Genomic DNA, 20,157 nt, shown 5'->3' with positions numbered 1-20,157 from the left:
CCTGTAGCAAATTTGGTAACAGCAGCCTAACAATTGCTTAATGATGTGCATGCACATTTTGGTGAGAACTCAATGCAAGCTTCCGAACTGTTTGCCCAAACACCTTTCCTAAATGCCCTGCATATGCCGAGAAGAAATGAATCCATGCCAAGCAGCCTGCCAACATTTCCCTGCAGATGACTGATGATTTTCAACAATAATTTCATAAATGCAGTGGACTCAAGTTTATACCACGATTATTCTCCCATTGCAGTCCTGGGAGTTCCCACTGACACCAGTGTGGGGCTGCCTGGGGCTACCAAGGGAGAGGGGCTGGAACGGGGCAGGAGCAAGGGGTGGGATTGTCAACAGCTCCGGAGTCAGCAAGAGAAAGAGCATTGCAAATGAGGTGCAAATGAAACAACCCACCCAGAGCAACCTGAAGGTTTCTGCCAGACCAAGTCCAGCCAGAGACATAGACACTGCTCCCCACAACCCTTCTGCGCCCAGTGACACCAAGCACGGAGCACCGAGGGACGAGAGGACATTGAAAACAACCTCCAGACCTTGAAACGATGTTTGCATGACAGAGAGATGTTGAAATATTGATTGAAGTTGGATTTCATACTTTGATTTTGTTGTTATAGTGGCTGCTAACAAAGATCCACCCATTAATGCGTTACAGTCGTGCTCGTAAAAGGGTGATTATTCCACTATCCACACCAGGCTGCTCCGCTGGTATCCGCAGCCAGTGGCTCCAGTACATCCAGTCATTAGAAAAATAAAACGACCTTATGATTTAAAAAATGAGGCAAAACCACAGAAACAGGCACATGCTGGAATATTGCAGAAACTGGGGCCCAGCAAACATCTCCATCTCAGGGAAGGAAGTGGTAGGCAAGAGGGAAGATTCAGCACTTCACCCTGCTTTAAATCAAAAGTAACAGTGCAGAATCCAAAGAGCTGGTAAAGATTTTATCTATTTAAATGAAAGGCTGGAAAGGGGGGAAAAAACACAGTTTGAAAAAAATGATCTAGCAGGTGCCAGTTTTCCCACTGCTTGGCTTCATTCAAGGAATATTTGTACATACACGGAGGGTTTTTCTGATCTTAATATGCTGGTTAATTTTCTGTGCCAGGGATAAGGGTGGAAAAAGGATGGGAAGAATGCCACAAAGGGCTGTGTGTTCCAGCATAATTGTTCTAAACCTCACACTCAGGCAGAGTAAAACAGCTATCTGAGGCAATACTGTGTTTACATATGCCCAAATTGTTATGCAAACACAGGCAGAGCTATTGGAGCAGAGGGAACGGGCAGAGCCTGGGCAGAAAAATGTTTTTCAATGTGGAAAGGGTGAGAGAGGTCACCCCCAAGGAATCCAGCCCTGATCTCCCAGCCTTCACCTCTCCCATTCTCCTCCTCCTCTCAAATTCTCCAGCACAGCCAGCATTGGCTCCAGAGTTAAAGAGACAGGCTTGTCAGCCAGCACTGCTGCCTGGGTGCTGCGGCCACACTGGGAACCTAGAAAGAAGGAAAAATCCCTAAGGAAGGAGAAGCTGTCCCGTGTGGAATGGGACTCACTGCCCACCCAGGCGTTTCACATCACACTTCCCTGTACTTCTGCAGAAAATGAAACCACAAAAATTAAGTGGAGTCTCCAAAGACACAGAGGAGTACTCAGTATCTTTCAGTGCAATTATTTTTAGATTAAATCCACCCAGTGTCAACAATTAAGATCAAAACTAATACTAAAAAAAACACATGAACTCTACAGTCACACCTTTAATTCTATCTGAACCTGGTACAAGAGAAATCATACACAAATGCCTCTGACAAGTCAACTTTATCCTCCAGAAGAAGCCACAGATTTTCAGCAACCTTTACCAACCTTTCAGAGTTATTGCTGAAGGAGAACTAAATAAATCCCTGGAATAAATCCTCAGTGCTTGACAAAAGTCTCATTGCCAGTCTGAGCTCAGTCACATTTGCTGCTAGATTAGAACAAAAATAGAATAAAAGCTCCCCACCAGTCAGAAACACTTTAGGACACCAAGTCAGTTCTCAACTTCTCTTTACTAAACTACATAAGCTAAATTTCCTTAACTTCTGGCTATAAGTCAAATTTCTACAGAGCATAAATTATTCATGTGAGTGTTTAGAGTCCTCTAGCATGCCAAAATCAAATTATGGCCACCAAAAGTGCTGATGCTACTTCCAGAAGTGTCTCACCACCACCACAAACTCCCCAGTCACTCCTCCCCAGTCACTCCTCAGCGTCACTCATCCCCAAGATACAGACATTTTCTGCCATCACCCACAGACATTGCCACCAAACCCCCAGCTCTTCCTGCTTGAGAGGAAACCTGCACTCACTCCCTTGAGATGTATGACCTTGCTGTGGCTGTACGGGAAGGGAGTCCAATTTAGTTCTACCAGCTTGCAGGCAACTTGTAGAGTCACCAGCCAGGATTTCACATCTAGCAGGCTGTGACTTGGTTGAGAGCACAACCCTGCAGGACAGCACTAGAAACATCCCTGCAGCATTGCTCCCACTGTGACTGGTTTGTGAGAGCTGGTAGCAAGCAAGTCTTTCAAACCTCATTAACACGCACCACACTCATTCCGTGCTGTTCTACAATTTCCAATCAGAACATTGTGCAATGTGGCTGAAGGAACTTAACTGTAACAACATAGCACACACACAACTCAAACCTGCAATATCAGCTACGGTCGTGTTTGAGTTTGGAGAGGTGTTTTTTTAACTTGCAGAAGCAGCCATCCTCAGGGGGAGCACACTGCACCCAGCCTCTGAGTGCTAGACTGGCTTCTCATCATTTAATAACAGGGCAGGACTCGTGTTCAAGCCATTTCCTACCACAGGACGTTGATTTCTTGTCCACCATCTTCACATGCCGTGTCTGGTTGCGGAGTTTCTCGTCTGTGTTTTCCACCAAGTTAGTGAGGTCATCGATGATCTCTGGGGAAACAGAAACATGAGCATTAATCTCCAAGCCCTGCAGCATCACTGCTCAGCAAGCACACCCCTGCTGGAGGCTCCCAAATGGAAACCAGCTGCACCCTTTTATTTTCCAGTATGACACACCAGTGATCCACAGGCAATGAAAGGTCCAAGTCCTGGGAAATTCTACACAAGAGACTTTGACTTCAGACTCAGTGAACTCCACGGCAAGAGGGGAGTAAAAAAATACAGCCTGGAACAGTAGGATCAGTCTGGATATCCACGAGCATGGGGTATAAGATGGCAGCTGCAAACCACTAGCCAAAGTAAGAGAATTAGTGCACATGCTGTAGGAAATCTGCAATTTCAGTCCCTGGAACAGAGCATCTCAACACTTGGTTGTTACATGGTCATTAAACACATCCAGAATCATTGTCTTTATCAATGCCTGTGAGAGCATTCATGGGGTCCCAACCAAGTGACCACAAGGATAAAGTTCAAATCCTGTCTTGGTTCAATACAGAGAGGTACAGATGGCAGCTCTGTTTGCAGCCCAGATGATCCCCTGGGAAAAGAAAAGTGAGCAAAATTTCTCCTACAGCTATTTTTAATAGAGGGGAAAATTTAAAGCCAATCCATCCTTAACATCATACAACTGATGACTTTTTTTTGTATGGGAAATTGGAGCAGGTACAAGGCTTACAACAAGACTGCTTGTCAGGTAGGGATTTTTTAACACCAAAAATCAAAAGCTACATTCAGGCAACAAATTTACTTCTTCCTGACTGTTATGCTCTAATTTTCTGGAAACATACAGCCTGTGGTCCTGGCTGGGTGTGTGAACACACTGTGTTGGAGATGCTTCCTACTCTGCAGGTTGGAATGGCTTTTTTTGTGCATGATCAATCAGGAGGAGGATGGCAGCCCAAACACAAATGCTACTGCAAAGCATCTTGCACTTTCCTCACTATTGATCACTAGCTCAATAAACCTCATCTGCCTTTTGAGCTCAGGTAAGGGACAGCAGCCCTGCCAGCTGGTGGGTGCTGTTTTCTCAAGTGGTTTGTCTCCAAGCAGAGCCCAGCACTTCATCTCCCCACTGCAACACTCCTGAAATGTTCAGGTGTGACAGACCATAAGCAAAAAAAGTTAGAGCACAGAGTGTTCAGTTAGCAAGAATATTCTGTTCATGAGGGAAGAATGGATTGTGAGCAGCCCTGAGGAGAAGGACCTGGGGGTGGGTGGAGATGAGAAGCTCAACATGAGCCACCAGTGAGTGCTGGAGCCCAGAGGGGCAATTGTGTCCTGGGCTGCATCAAGAGAAGTGTGGCCAGCAGGGCCAGGGAGGGGGTTCTGCCCTTCTGCTCTGGTGAGACCCCACCTGGCGTGCTGTGTCCAGCTCTGGAGCCCTTAGCACAGGAGAGACATGGAGCTGTTGGAGAGGGTCCAGAGAAGGGTCATCAAGATGATGCAAGGGCTGAAGCAGCTCTGCTCTGGACACAAGGCTGGGAGAGTTGGGGTGTTCAGGCTGGAGAAGAGAAGGCTCCAAGGAGACCTTAGAGCACCTTTCAGTGCCTGAAGGGGCTCCAGGAAAGCTGGGGAGGGGCTTGGGACAAGGGCAGGGAGGGAGAGGACAAGGGGGAATGGATTAAAACTGGAAGAGGGGAGATTTAGATTGGATATCAGGAAGAAATTCATCACTGTGAGGGTGGTGAGACCCTGGCCCAGGTTGCCCAGAGAAGCTGTAGCTGCCCCAACCCTGCAAGTGTTCAAGGGCAGGTTGAATGGGGATCTGAGCAACCTGGTCTCGAAGGAGGTGTAACATGCAGGGGGGTGGAACTGGATGATCTTTAAGGTCCCTTCCCACCCAAACTAGTCTGGGATTCTACAATTCCATGAAGCCCTGTACATGGCTGCTGGCCATCCCTTCTGTACCAGCACCTGGAAGGGAATGGTTTCCTCCATAATCCACCTGCCTGTAGCAAAAGGTGCTTATGTCCTCAAACCTTACCAAGTAACAAGCATTGTATCTAGATACAGAGATAAACCAGTTTGATTGCACACATGGATAACAAAAAAACCGCACAAATATGAAATAACCGAAAGGCTGAAGATCCAAAGGACATTTTCAATGGCAGACAAAGCATGGAGGTTTCCCTGTCCTGGAGAGCTGGGAGATTCAATCATCCTTCCAATGCACTCTTTTAAAGTCTGCCCCACAAACACTTCATCATCTCCAACGAATCCCCATCATCTAAAAATTCTTCCCTTTGAAAAGATACATTTTTCTTAAAACATGAGCTCCTGATTCATGTCCCTCAGCCTAAACCATCCAAGTGTTCAGATGAAGGGAGGGCAGAGGGCAAACACCAACTGCTCCATTGTGTGCCGCCTCAGCTACAGATCTCAACCATTCACCACTCCCATGGTTAAGCAACATCATCCCATCAATGCTGCTCTATTCCAGAGACAAACTCTGCATATTTGTGAAGTTGTTGAAAATACTCAAGATTTTATTGTTCATCCTGCACCAAAACAACATTTATTCAAACTGAACAACTGCATTTGCTCAGTGCATAGTTCAGATATTAATTCTTCTCCTCCTCCCACCTAACTTTCCCAGGTCCAACATCTGCAAAGCCAACAACATTTTTGGGAAATTTTATCTGGCTTGCATGATTCAGCACACAGGAAAGGCAGCACAATGATGCCTGGGAGGGCAGCCATTCTCATGTTTGCCTCCAAACAAAAAAAAGTGCCGAAAGTTCCCATCGTTGTCAAGGACAAAGTGATAAGCATGCTTGGGAAATAAAAGACTTTCCTTTGCCAACACTGACCAGACCCTCTTTGAAAAACATCCTGGTGAACAAGCTGTAGAGCTGTAGCTAAATGAGAACAAATGCTAGCAGGAAAATTTTCTGTCATCATTTCAAAGCCCAAGGCAGTGCAATTGGGATGATGCCTAGAGCCTCTCCTTTCCCAGCCCCCTGCACAAGCCTTCTCCCTCTCAGACCAACCAGCCAGAGCCCTTTCTGAACCACAGAACTGGACTGTGCAGCTTTGGAGAGGTGTTTCTCCATAGTTGTGTGCTCTTGGTAGGATCAGGTTTCGGGGGAGCAGGTCACATCACCAAGCACATAGCCCAAAGCTCAACAAGCAACATGCAGTTAAGATCAGGAGAAGTGCTGGGAGTGCTCATGGCACAACCAGGAGGGCTGAGCAGGGTCTTCTCCATTGCTGTGCTGAGGCTGATGAGGGGGGAAAGCACAGGGAGGCTCTTACCCCATCACCTGAAGTAGAAGCCTGGACCAGCAGGTTCCCAAGGCCAGTGTGCCCTTGCAACCACCAACAGCCTGCAGAGGAATATCAACCCCTCTACACCCACCAGCACCCTGCCCAGAAAAATCGATCCACCCCTCTAGACCCACTAACACCCTGCACAGAGACATCCATCTACCCCAATACACCCACCACCACCACCAACATCCTGCACAGAAACATCCACCCCTCCATCCCTATCAACACACCACTGTGGTGACACTGAGGTTCAGAGCAGCTCTCAACCTTCCTGTAAATGAAAATTCCTCCCCACTCTGGAACAAAGGAAACACAGTGGAAATACACACTGTGTAAGGTGGAGCTGAAAACTAAGGCAGGCAGAGCTGCTGCCAGAGAAAATTAACTGTGTGGCTAAGAAAGTCTTCAGAGCCCTGACAATCCCAAGCAGGCTCCCAAGGACCACCCCTCTGACAGATGACCCACCTGCAATCCCCTTTACACTTCAAGCTAGCAATTACATTCAGGATGAAAATTTTCCATCACCTCCCATTTACCTGACTATGCAAGGAACAAATTTTAAAAAAGATACATAAATAAATAATAGAAACAAACCCGAAAAGGGGAAAAGAGTGAGGTTGCCCATTGCGAGGGAGCAGACAGGAAAAGCAGGTGGCTGCTGGAGGGTTGCCAGTGACCTTATGAAGGACATTTCTGTGACACTGCACTGCAAACCACATTTAAACCAGTAACACAGATTTAGCCGAGGTCTTCTTGCAGTGAAGCAGGATCATGAAGCAGAAAATTAAACCTACTGCCCAACCCTAGTATTATAAGCTCAGTAAGATAAGCCCAGTTGATGTGGGAGAAGTTTGAAGGTTGTGCATCTGTTGTAGATGAGCTCAGACAGATCCTCCTGTATCAGCAGGGACTTCTGCTTGAAAACTAGTGTCATAGCTTTGCTCACCCCTTTGCTAGGGTGACAGCCACCAGCCAGGCAGGCATGTTGGCTTTTGAGCTCCAAACACACCAATCACACAAGCAGCACATTTCTGTAAGAAGGCAGAGGTAGGAGCATAGGCATGAACATCTCCTCACCTCGCCCCTGTGAGGCTGCAGCAGCAATACACAAACCCAGCTGTACAAATCTGGATGCTCTTCCTGGTGATAAAGGCTATATATTTTGGGCTGAAGCCCTCAAAAGGGCAAGAGTTCTCCAGAAGCCTGGTATATATCACCCAGCAAAATCAGCAGTGGGGTGTGTAGTCTGAGACCAACATGTGCATACCTTACATCAGGACAAAACTCATGGAAGGTCTCCACTTGGTGGACATAAGTCCTTGCTCCTCTAACCACAGCACCTGGGATGGGGAGGACAGTCCTTCAGGAATCAGGATGAACTCCACGCAGGGAATTTACAAGCAAAGAAAATGCAGCGAGAGGAAACAGCAAAACAAACAGATTACAGAAAAAAATATAGGTTGATACTCTGAAATATCTGACTTTTTTTTTTTTTTTTTTTTTTTAAATCCACAGTTTTTTATCTCGGGCAACATGTTTTGGAGCAATGCAGAAGCCAGGCTGAGCACAGGTCCAGGTTGGACAAAGGGGAGGAAATAGCCTGTTGAAGAGGTGGGAGAGGCTTTAAAATGCAGCTGCATGGTTAGTCAGCTCTCTCCAGTTCCACTTTACCTCCTTCTCCTGGGGAGGAGAAAGGTGTTTGCAGGAGAAACCATGAGCATAAATCTGGTTTTGTTTAATCTTCTGCATTAAACTTGAAATATATTTTTGCCCATAAAAGCAAATACAAAAATTACCTAAATCAGAGGTGAACTTGTCACTGCAACAGCTATCACAGTCAGAAAATTAAAGCTTCTAAGCTGCAGCTGAACCCAGAGCATTTAATAATAATAAAAAAGTTCACTGACTTGACTGGTCACAGGAAGCTGAAGCACCATCCATGCCTACAGTCAACTTTTGAAGAACCAAGAATTCATAGACCGACCCAGATCAGCATCAAACTGCTCTAAGACATGAGCACAGAAGTGTTAAATATTCCTTTTCAAAGTTTTATTGAAATGAAAAATGAAAAGTGAAGCAACTGGTCTGAACACTGGATCAGAAGCACTTGTCCCTCTACTCTATCACTCTTTGCCATCTCAAATGATACATTAATGGTTCAGAAAGATGAGCTCTGAATTAAATGGTTGTCACACTAGCATCATATTTTGCTGCTACCTATTTCTAGGGTCCATCCATGTGCATGTGACCCTGGAGAAGAGACTGAGAGGGGGGACCTTATTAATGCCTGTGTCTAAAGGGTGGGTGCCAGGAGGATGGAGCCAGACTCTGCTCAGTAGTTCCCAGTGATGGAATACGGGGCAACGGGCACAAGCTGCAACATGGGAGATGAGGAAAAACTTCTTTATGGTGACAAAAGCACTGGGACAGGCTGCCCAGGGAGGGTGTGGAGTTGTGTCCTCTGGAGATACTCCAAACACAACTGGATGCAGCCCTGAATAATGTGTTCCACAGGATCCTGCTTTGGTGGGAGAGTTTGACTAGATGATCTCTTGAGATCCCTTCCAACTCTGACAATTCTGTTCTGTATATCTTAAAGGTCTTTTCCAACCAGAGCAATTCCATGGTTCTGTGATCAGAAGAACATTAAGTGACCAGAACATAAAAACCTTTCCTGAAATTGAAGTGGGAAAAACAACCTGGTAGCAGCAGTAAGAGTGTGTTTATCCACATCTTTAAAATCGTATCTGCTAATAGCTAGAAAAATAAAGATTTATGCAAAGGACACCAAGAGAAGACAGACACTGAAGAAATGAGCAGAAGAAATTATATGGAATCCTAGGAATTCTCAGAAAAAAAAGCTCATTCTTAATATAATTTTCCTTCAAAGACCTTGCTGCTGCCATGAACATCAGAAATGTTCCAGTTTAATTTCTAAAAACACCAATGCCTTCACCAAAAAAGCTGGTTCTGCTTCTCTCCTGCCATGACATGGATAATTTCAGAGCCCCCCGTCAGATGGGAATCCCAGCCATCAGAGTTGTAAGTCACCTCACCAGGACAGGGCCATACATCACACAACAGCTGCTCTCCTGCACTGAGGGCTTGTGCAGGACAGAAAAGCAAACCTTGGGCTGAACCCAAGCCAGGTGCTGGTGCAGTCTCCTGTCCAAATGGATCCTTTGCTTTTCTCCTCCATTCTTCCTCAAAAAGGCTGCAAGCTTCAGGCACTGGATTTGCCCACAGTCCTGTCAAGCAGCATAACAGGGAGCCCACAAATCCTCCATCCCTGTCTGCCTTTCCCATATCCCAGCTCCTCTGTTGACATTTCTAACAACACTTCCTACGGGCCTGAAATCCAACTTCTCTGGCAGCCTCATCTTCTGTGTCAACTCAGCCATCAAGTCTTTCTGCTGGGCAGAAAGTTTCCAAGGGAATGGTTTCCACTGGAAATCCATTTGACAGATGATAAAAACAGGACATCCCAGAGTGCTCTGCAGGCCTGGACCTTCAGTGTTTAACCTCCTTGATGATGCCCTTTATGCTGAAACACATCCCTGATGAGCTTGAAGTGAAGAACCAGCTTTCAGCTTGCAAATGAAATTCAGTTTTGACAACAAAACAAGAAGCACAAACATTTCCAGAGAGCAAAAACCCCTTTTCTAGCCCATTCACCCACTCTGTCTTTCCTCCATTTCCGACGCTGGTGCCAAGATCCTGCCAGTGCCCCAGAGATGCTGAAGATAGAGGAGCAGGTCAGCTGTTGGGCCATGAGATCATAGTACAGGCAAAATCAATATTGCACCTTTCTCTGCAGGGACTCCCCAGCAGCAACCTGGGCTGCAGCCCATTCTCATCACAAAAGCTGAAATTTCAAGAGATTACAGGTGACAACACGAAGGGCAGCAGGAGAAAATGCTCCTGCCCAACAGCTATGGATGCTGTTGCTCTCATCACCATGAACCAAGCCACCAAACCTGGAGCCTCCTTGCTGTTTCTCCTGTTGAGGAGCCCACAAGAGACAAAGGCACCAGGTTATGGAGAAGCATGAAGCAGGTCACTGAAGGAGCAAAACCAGGCAGTGGCAGAGCCAGAGAGCTGGGCCACTTAGAGGAATATTAGGTTGCACTTTGCAGGAAACCATCTGGGATTGTTCCTACTCATTCTCCACTCAAGAGCCAGAAAACAATCTGGTTGCCTTTCCATCCGTCCACTGTCTCCCTGTTCCTATCCATGTCCCATAGAGCTGCATCAGGTTTCTGAAGACATGGGGTTTTTTTTTATACCATGGAGTCCCTAGGAAGGATGAACATCTCTCACCATGAAGTAGAATAGGGTCTTCTGCAGCCAGTTCTGCTTTCATACATGATTTTACACTATTTTATTTTGCTTGTTTTATTTAAAACACGTAAAAAGCCTCATTCTGCTTCAGCAATTCCGAAAAAGCTGAGTGAAAGCAGCCACATGAAACACAGAAGAGACAAACAAATCTGGGGTTTGGTCACAGTTTAGCAGAACGGCATTGCTGACCACAGATTTCCTTGCAATTGTTTGGATTATCCCTAGATTTCAATTTGCAGATCACTCGCTGGGATTTATCGATGAGTAACGCATCTCCCCGGCGTGTCCCACCGAGCCACGGGAGCCTGCAGGCAGCCCTCAGAAAAACAGAGATCCATCAAGTTTTATGCTAAGCAGAAAAAAATTACAATAAGGCTGGAATTCAGTGGAGGAGCCAAGCACTTTCACTCCCTCCTTCAGGTCTCTGGTGCCTCAGGAGAAGAGCTAGATACCAAAGAAATGAATCATATATTGAATGCCAACCTCTATACGTCCGAAGCCCATAATTACATGTTAATAAGAAAGCAAGCATTGTTCAAAATGCCAGCAGTATGAAATGAAGATTGCAACTAATGTAAGTACATCAGAAACCTAAAGAACCTTAGCACGATGAGCCAGCTGTGATGTCAAGGCAGAGTGAGAAGAGAAAATACAAAAAAATACAAAGCCAAGAATCCTAATTCCTCTCCATCACTGCTTGCCCTGCCTGCTTCTTGCAGCCTTTTGATATGTGCAGCTCTCCATGCACAGGCAATGAGCTAGTGCAGTCATGGGCTTCTCCTTGCTTCAAGATGATGCTCAGAACCTCACTGGTGTTCATGCTGATCCAAGCTCTGTGCTGCTCAGGATGCACCAACACTTGTTCTGTGCTGCTTAGGATGCACCAACACTTTCTGCTGTGATGAGTTTCACATTTCAAGCCAAGACCAAGACTCATACCCTCACCATCCCATGTTTAACTACTAGTATCTAATCTCTTCTTTGACAGAACTTCAGATAACTATTAAAAAACCAAAAATACTAACTTCTCCAAGGAAGCAAACCAACTTACTCCTCTGTGTTTCAGCTCTCCTGCTCTTTAGCTCCTCTAATTTACAGGGGCTTGATGGCCACTGGAGACAGTCAGGTTGCATGACATGCCACATGTCCATCATAGCCCCAGTGCAGGAGGGAATTGGGAGGGGACGTCATCTCCCACTGCTTCCCCTGCAGCTCTGCTGGGCTCCAGGCAGCTGGAAGACATTGCTCTCCTTTCCCTGTTCCTGTGCTCCTGGGCAGTGGCTCTGCTGACAAAGCAGAGGGCAGCTGGGCTAAGGATCTCCTGGCAGAGTAGGGCAGACTTGGTTTGCGGCCAGGAGGGCAGCCAGGGAAGGACAGCTCTGGTCGCCTGGATAAGCAATCCCAGCCAGCCCTCCAAACTCACTTTAGTAGCCTGAGGCACTGGATTATGCATCAGTCATCACAGCAGGAGGTCCTTCTTCTGCCAACATACCCTGTGGACTCCAGGCCATGCCAGCTCTCCACCCTCAGGAATCCTTGCAGAGGAACAACACCTACAGGACCAGGATTCTCTTGGTTACCCGAGTTCCTGTCAGCAGTGAAAAATGTACCGACTGGAAAGAACAAACTGCTTCGGAGTCCTATGACCTCTCTCTGGCCTTTGGGAAGCAAAGAGCAGCCAGAGTGCCCAGCTCAGAAGGCTAGGGACCAGCACATGCCTCCAGAGTAACCCTTTCCTACTGGTTCACCAAACTTTCAGTATCTGAGAGGGTAACACTTGCTGGAACAAGGCGAAGCTGTTTGTTCTGCTACAGAAAACCCTGCCATCTGATCCAAGGACTAAGGGGACAAGTCCAGGACCACAGCTGTCACCACACACTACACTTCACACCACAGCCAAGCAGCCCAACACATCCATCAGAAACCAGATCGGATTATACCTCCGTCAAACTTTCATACCCAAGAGCAACACGAAACACTGAAGGTCTGGAGGCAGCAGATGGTGATGTGAGAATACAGGGTAGTGACAAAAAAGCATCCCAGCCACGGGCTGTGGGAGCACTCATCAGATCATTCACAGCTAAAGAGAAACATTGGGAAGACAAACAGTGGAATCGATTCCAGCAAACACAGTTATTAGTTAGAGTTTTTATTTTAAAAGCACACACTGAGAAGTTTTCCCTTTTCCAGCTGCTTATTTTGTTTTATTCGAACAAAACCCATGGACATTAATTTTCGCTGTACTTAATTGAATAATTTCTCTAGGGAATTGTTCAGGGAGAGTTTTAAAGCAGTCTGTTTCCAAGAGCCATTACTAATTGGCATATACCACAGCATCAGTGTGCCAACCAAAATACTGTGCTTTAATGTTACTGGAACTAGTCTCAGCCCAGATGTGTTGAGAACTTGTAGTGATATAAGGCAGGCAATAACAATATTCACATGATATAGTATTTTGAGTATCCTTCCCCAGTTATCTGGAAGGAGATAATAGTCTCCTTCACTAGAAGCATTTGAGTGTAAAGCAGGGTCATTTGTTCCTCTCCTTTACTCCCAACAAGCGGCCTTTCCTTTTATTTCCTGTGTTTAGAGACCAGCACAGTTTACCTGTTAGCAAATGAATAGGATTTAAAAAAATATTTAAAATTCCATCTTGTAAGAACTATAAAAGGTTGTCCCCAATTTCCAGCATCCACAGAGGTCACCACTGCCATCCAGCCCCCCCCACTGCTCAGTACAGGGGCACAGCAAGTCCACAACACTGACTCCTTGTACCTGCAATTACAGAATCATCATCGAAACCCTGACTGGTTTGGGTGGGAAGGCTCCTTAGAGCTCATCCAGTTCCAGCCCCCCTGAATGGGCAGCAACACCTCCAACCAGCCCAGGTTGCTCCAAGTCCCATCCAACCTGCCCTTCAACACTGCCAGGGATGGGGCAGCCACAGCTTCCCTGGGCAACCTGTTCCAGTGTCTCACCACCCTCACAGCAAATAACTTCCTGATGTCTAACCTAAATATCCCTTCTTCCAGCTTAAAACCATTACCCCTTGCCCTACCACTACACTCCCTTGTAAAAAGTCCCTCCCCAGCTTTCCTGTGGAAATCATTGCCTATTGTTCTTCAAATCCAAAATCTGAGTGCTCTAAAAACACAAGCCTAGAGATTTTTAGGCCAGACTATCAAAACTTCCAGCAAAACCTTCAAGTTATAGGGACAATGTTATTACAATATTTTTCTAAACATTTGACTTTGAGAGAAAGCAAGGAAATACTGCTAACATAAAATAACCATGAATTTTGCATCTCTAGGAAAGCCTGGAGCACTGAGAGAATGGAAGCCTCCTGACATTTGTATAGCAAAACCCTGCCAATCAAAACACTTCTCCTGTTACAAAATGTTTGTTTTCTGCAAACTTATAACAGAAAATTAAAGGGCAGAAAGGAATTCAGATTCTCTATTTGTTTGTTTTCCCTATATTTAAAATCTAAGTAGGACTTTTAAAATACTGACTTCAGAAATTTTTCATAATATTCACCCCTACTTTCTTTCCGTAACTATTTTCCCCCCAATTTGTACAGCACTGCAATACTTCTAAATAGGTATCAATAGCCCTAATTACAAATACACATTAGTAGCTGAAATTACACTAGGGTAGAATATGCAATAATTCCTCAGAAACACCACTTGGCTACAAAACACTCTAAGTTTAGGTTTCCAGGCATTTCTCAAAAAAAATCAAAAACAAACACTAAAAAACTCTTTGAAGTTATACTCCATGCAGCTGCTGTCACTGTAAGAGCTACTTGACAATTACAACCTCTAGACTTCTGAAACTGTAGACCCACCACAATAATGTCATGTAAGCCTTGTGGGTACCAAAGAACCAGGCCCTGGTCTCGAAAAAAATAAAAATTAAATGGAATAGTGAGACAGCATCTCATCTGCTTGGGTCACAGCAACCTCGACCCAGGTACACACCTTTCTTCCACGATATCAAAGTCAATTCTTATTCATTTTTGCCATCTTGAAAGTTGTTAATACACGTAAGGAAGGACTGTGAAAGGCCAGCATGCTGCCTACTAAGGGTTTACTCCCAAGAGGTGCTCCCCATAAATCCACCCTCAGCTTGCATGCCATCCATCAGCCCAATGATCCATCACAGCCAGCAGGATGGGGCTGGGAAGGTCTCTTTGATGAAGTGGAGCTGGGAGGGATGAGCAGCTGCTGATGGATCACCCTGCGCGCCGGCTCCTGCCTCCCAGACAAAGGCCCCGTCACTTGGGAGTCCCAGCAGAAGTTTCCCAAGCACCTTTGAAAGAAAAAAACCAACAACAACAAAACCCTCTCATTTCTCAAAACCTGCCTATGAGACAGCCCCAGCTCTAAGGCGATTTGAAGTGTGGATTATAAATGGCTGATGTCATTTTGTCCTCAGGAGAAAAATCACCAAATTGTTGGGCTTTGCTGGGAGCGAGGAGGAGCAGAATGGCCCTGCTCTGCAGCCACAGCCTTCAAGGAAGGAATACTAAATTCCTGAGACATCTAGCAGGCTGTGCAGGATATATAAACTTGTTCCTACTCAAAGTAAAGCAAACTCAATCCAGGACTGAACCATCCCCGAAGTGTTAACTGCAACACTTGTTTCCTACCCATGAGAATGTCCCACATTTTTCACATTCAAAAGCTTAAAAGTTAGTGAAACACTTCATTGCTGCCACAGTCCCTACAACTGAGAATGATTCAACAACTGGAGATTAAGTGCTCTTGGTTTCAAAGTAGATTAAAGAAGATTGGAAAAAAATGACCAGCAGTGTTCTTGAATAGCTGGAGACCAAAAATATATTACATGGACTGCAGTTTGAGGAGCAAAAAGGGAATATAGCTCCATGTGTTGATGTGATGCTGACTGTAGTGATTCAGGCTGAAGTGCTGAGTTCCTTCCCTTCCAGTTTCACTCATCTGAGGACCAGGCAGTGCCACTCTGAGGTGGTACTGACAGATGGTCCAGTGACCAGCCACACTCCAGAGGGTTTAACAGGGGGACCAACACAATATAGAGCTCATCCCTCACCCTTACTGCTCAACCTGCAAAGGAAGATGGGTTTGTTTTTGCTTTTCTTTTAAATAAAAATGCATTTTAGAAATTTGATGAGCACCCTTCTCCCAGACAGGCCAACCTATCTCTGTCTTGAGTCTCTGAGTGAGCAGCTCAAACACTATGAGCTCCTCCTCATAAATAACCTCTGCAGAACCCCAACATCACACAGCAGCAGATGCAAAATTTGGTTTAAAAAAATTCCACTGATCAAGTCCTGGCTCCTAATCATGGGAGGGCTTCCATTAGCCTCAATGGGGTAGAATCTCACACAGTCTTTTGAACAATCTCAGCGTACAGCCCTAAGGAAGATGCCCTTCAGCATGGCCATACCCAAGTGATGGACATCAGTGACAGCATGCTGGGAACACACCTGGGGGGCTCATGAAGCCAGGTGGAAAGATTTTCTTTACCAGCCCATCCTTCATGCACCTAGGAGCTAAAAAGAACTCCAGGAAAGTTCACCAAAAACACATTAAAGACAAGTAACCTCTACCAACTGTTGATAGCTCATTTCCACCAGCCACCAGGTACTGCTGGTCTTCTCCGCTCTATGTATCCTCAGTTGAACTTCTAAAATAATTCAGTCTCACCTGAGCATTAAGAGACTTGTACAGTTCTGCTCAAGGTACTTAAGAGAAGAGGAAAACACAAAACCATGTATTAGTGAATTGTCAAGCCTGCAAAACCCAACTGCCATTTTAATACACATTCAGGTTGGTAATGAGCCAACAGAACATCACAGTACAAGAGCATCATGCTGTGGACAGCTGCATGGCATTATCCTCTTGGATCACAAACAAGGAGGAAAGCCACTTTAGAATTGGTCTATCAATCAGGGGAGGGACCTGAAAACTTGCAAGTGCTTCATGGTTGCAGTATTGAAAGCAGCTGATAAAGCTAAGGTCAGCCCAGGCACCTGGGACTACTCTCCAGCTGACATACTTCATCAAGCTCTACTGGAATCAATGGTAAATTGACTAAATTAGTAAGAGGAATAAAATACATGATCTAACAACATCTTCAGACCAAACACCAGGAATCAGATGCACTGCAATGAAGACACTCCTCTGATATTGCTGAAATTACTTGTGCCCTACCTGCCCAAAAGGCTGAGACAGACCAAAAGCAGAGAAAAATGTTTCTGGAGCTGATGGCTCAAAAGTACTCCTTTCCAAATCTGCAGTCATGGAAAAAGTTCAGATTATTCAGAGAAGTGGTTAAAGCAACAGAAAGGGTGGAAGAAGAACTTCCACAGATAAGACAACCTCAAGCCTACAAATCCTGGTTAGCCTTAGCTAATGATTTTCTTTCTTCCCACTTCCTTCCACCAAAAGTTGTGCCAACTTTCCACATGCCCTCCCCTGGATTTTCTGCAGATGTGGCTGAACACTTTCTGTTTAGTGTGGCTCTGTGCCTGTGGATTTTTGCAGAGCAAGGAAAGGCTGTTATACTGAGGGAGCTCTTATCCAGCTGCTCTGCTCCTCTATGATTTTCTCCTTTCTGCAGATGATTTGTTGGAAGGACCAAAAGTGATTAATTGGCAAAAGCTGCACAAAGCTGAGGGTTTAGTGCCACTAAAGCAACGTGTCTGTAAGACACTTCAGAAGACCGTAGCTAAATACTGGTTTGATCTCGATGCACGAGCTCTGAATTCCAGTCTGACAAACTCCAGTGCAGGAAGGAAACCTTAAGCCTCCACTTTATCAAGCTACACAAATACAGTCTTTATCAAACTGCAGAGATTATTCGAGCTTATTGTGCTGCTCCTGCAACTGTTTGCAGAAGCTGTTTGATCACTCTCAAACGTATGGGAATAAATCAGCACACTACCTTAGTGCAGCAGCAGCAAGAGTTCATACATCAAACAACATTTTCTCTCGCCAAACTAATGTTTCCAAAAAAAAAAAAAGGAAAGAATGTGAATCCATACAGGGCAAAAACATTAACTCCTACCTGCGTGTGTGCATCCTCAAATTCATTACTTCTAATTACTCAACTTAAAACACCCCACCTTAATAAAAAAATACAGTGGTACAACAAAAGGCACCATTAGCCTAGGGTTGTGGGGGTTTTTCCCTAATTTTTAACTAGGAAAAATATAGGCCATTTTTGTCATTTGTTAAACCCATTTTTCAGCATAATTTTACTAATCTGTTTTTCTACAATATGGTAAAAAGGCAGAGATCCTTTTGACAAGAATATCAATATGCAAATACACGAAGCATGCCCCTTCTACTTGCACAATCACTGGTCTACAGAGACTTCCTAAAATTGATCAGAGAACACACATTGGATTATTAGATCCAAATAAAAAGCCACAAGCTTTTTATTTTACAAGCCCAGTTTTAATAAATCCCAAGGCAAAGCTCTACCATCTCTGCCCCTTTATGTTTCTCAGGGCAACTTGAGAAAAGACCTGCCCTTTAAGATATGCCCTTTTTAACTTGTGAGGCTAGGAGTTCAATGTTAAGACATCTGGTAGTACAGGCTCCTAATGCCTGCTTTTCCCATAGGGGCTGAGAGAAAGTTATAGATGTTTTCATCTTTTCTTTGAAAGGACAATGAACTCTGGCTGCATCATTTCCAACCCACATAATTCTGAAACCCAAACGGATATTAATTGATAGATGCATTGTACGAATCTTCACGAGCACAAAGGATCAGATTCAATGGCTTGGCTGAGGCCATTATGTCTCTCTCTAAAAAAAATGTTTTGGACATTACACACCACTATTGTACCCTTTTGCAATTCAGCCAGGCTTTAGAGAATCCCCACACTCTGGTCAGACCCTTCCCCCTGCGATGGGGACGATGGTGAACAGCCGCTGCAGCAGCCCTGCACCACCTGGGCCTTCATGCACCCTGAAAACAAGGATAATTCTATGTATAGAATGAAATTGGGCAGGTCAGCTGTCATATCAGAAAGCATGAGCCACCTTTACCAAACAGTATCAGGGAAGCACTGTCATTTCCAAGTGAGCACTCAGCTGTCCCCCCATCACTACATGTTTTAGCAGAAGCAAAACCTCAACCATAACCTGCACTAATGGCACAAAGATGCATAATTTGATTATTTACCATTTTGTAAAACCTTCTGAAACATTTGATACAGACAGTCACAGGTGCATTGGAAACCAAATGGTACCTGCAGCCTGGCCAAAGATGACATATTTTAAACCCACCAGATTTTGAAGTTTCACATCACCAGCTAACAGCAGTATTTCAATGCTTCAAATGTTAGGTTCTGGGCCTCAATCTTATATTATTTTTTCAAACCCTCTTAAAACACATTTAATCCTTTGTTTTCTTTCTGAGGAGAAAGGTTTCACATCTGGACTGTCAACCTGCATTCCAATGCATTAGCCTGGCAAATTAAAGCAGCTGAGCTGTAAATCTCCAAGAAGAGGACTTGTCATGGAAATCGCAACTCAGCATTAACTACAAGCCCAGTTCAGCAAGAAAGCCATCACGAAAAGCCTGAACAATGCAGCCAGCCCCAAGACAACTTTGAAAGTGAATCCTTCTGTCTGTCAGAGTGCAAGCTAACCTAACCTGACCCAGCCAGCTTTACAAGTACCAGCATCTCTGTACCCAGCTTTAAGCTGAAATGGTCTCACAAGACCTCACTGTGAGCAACCACCAGTTTATGCAGCTGAATTTTGCAATTAATTTTCTACAACCAGCACCCCAGAGTGATGAGAACATGGCAGATTTCAAACACACCTTGCGAGAGTTGAATGCTCAGTCCCCATGAACTCAAAGAGAGCTGAGGTCCTCTTTCCTTGGACTGTCACCTCTGATGGCTCACTTCTGCTATGAAGTACACAAGTAGTAAGATGGAAAGCAACAAGATAAACTCCAAAGAATTAAATTCTTTCAGCCAGATTTCAACGGAAATCCTAATGTCAGAGGCAAACTGGAACCAGTGGCAAACAGGTGTAGAACAGTAAAACAGATAAAAATAGAAAAACCATCATCTCCCCAGGGCCCCAGGATAACAGCATCTTACTGAAGTGTCTCAGCTAATGTAATAAAAGTGTTTATGTAACATTTTTGGTCATTGCACCATTTATTTATTCAGATTTTTAGATGTGTAGGTTAGCTGGTTAAAAGAACTCCGGTTTTGCTATTAATTTTTTTCTTCCTTTAGAGGAAAAGCAGTTTTTGAAAAAAACAATTTCAAGCTTAATTCAGCTCTAGAGCCACATGGAAGAAAGGACTGGCTGATGCACAGAAGGCATCTCAGCAGCAATGGCCTGGTTGGTTACCTCTTCTGTCAGCACTCACTTCACAAAACACTCCACAGTCCAACTCAATTACTTCTTGTACTTTCTACTAAAGTGCTTTATTAAATTTCTCTTCCTACCAAACATACAATGCAGAGCTTTGTGTGTCAGGCTCTCACCATTATTTCATTCTTTGTGTCTCTGCTGATCTAAGCCACACCACCTATGAGTTCATCTCCTCACCTTCCCTGCTG

The 20,157-nt window shown here is 44.9% G+C and overlaps 1 protein-coding gene across 1 annotated transcript in view; it reads right to left on the bottom strand.

The window, feature by feature from the left end:
- Positions 1–1,379: 1,379 nt before the first annotated feature.
- STX8 (syntaxin 8) overlaps positions 1,380–20,157 on the bottom strand; it is an 82,251-nt gene continuing 63,473 nt past the window's right edge. Inside the window, exons 7-8 of the mRNA XM_010008269.1 lie at positions 2,856–2,957; positions 1,380–1,501 (exon numbers count right to left, since the gene is read on the bottom strand). Coding sequence (XP_010006571.1) covers positions 1,380–1,501; positions 2,856–2,957 — 224 coding nt within the window. The remainder of the gene's footprint in view (positions 1,502–2,855; positions 2,958–20,157) is intronic.

This window comes from Chaetura pelagica, unplaced genomic scaffold (genome assembly GCF_000747805.2).
Source record: "Chaetura pelagica isolate M959 unplaced genomic scaffold, ChaPel_1.0 scaffold471, whole genome shotgun sequence".
Taxonomy (NCBI): domain Eukaryota; kingdom Metazoa; phylum Chordata; class Aves; order Apodiformes; family Apodidae; genus Chaetura; species Chaetura pelagica.
The sequence above is the reverse complement of the archived record's forward strand: the minus strand, read 5'-3'. Positions and strand labels throughout refer to the sequence as shown.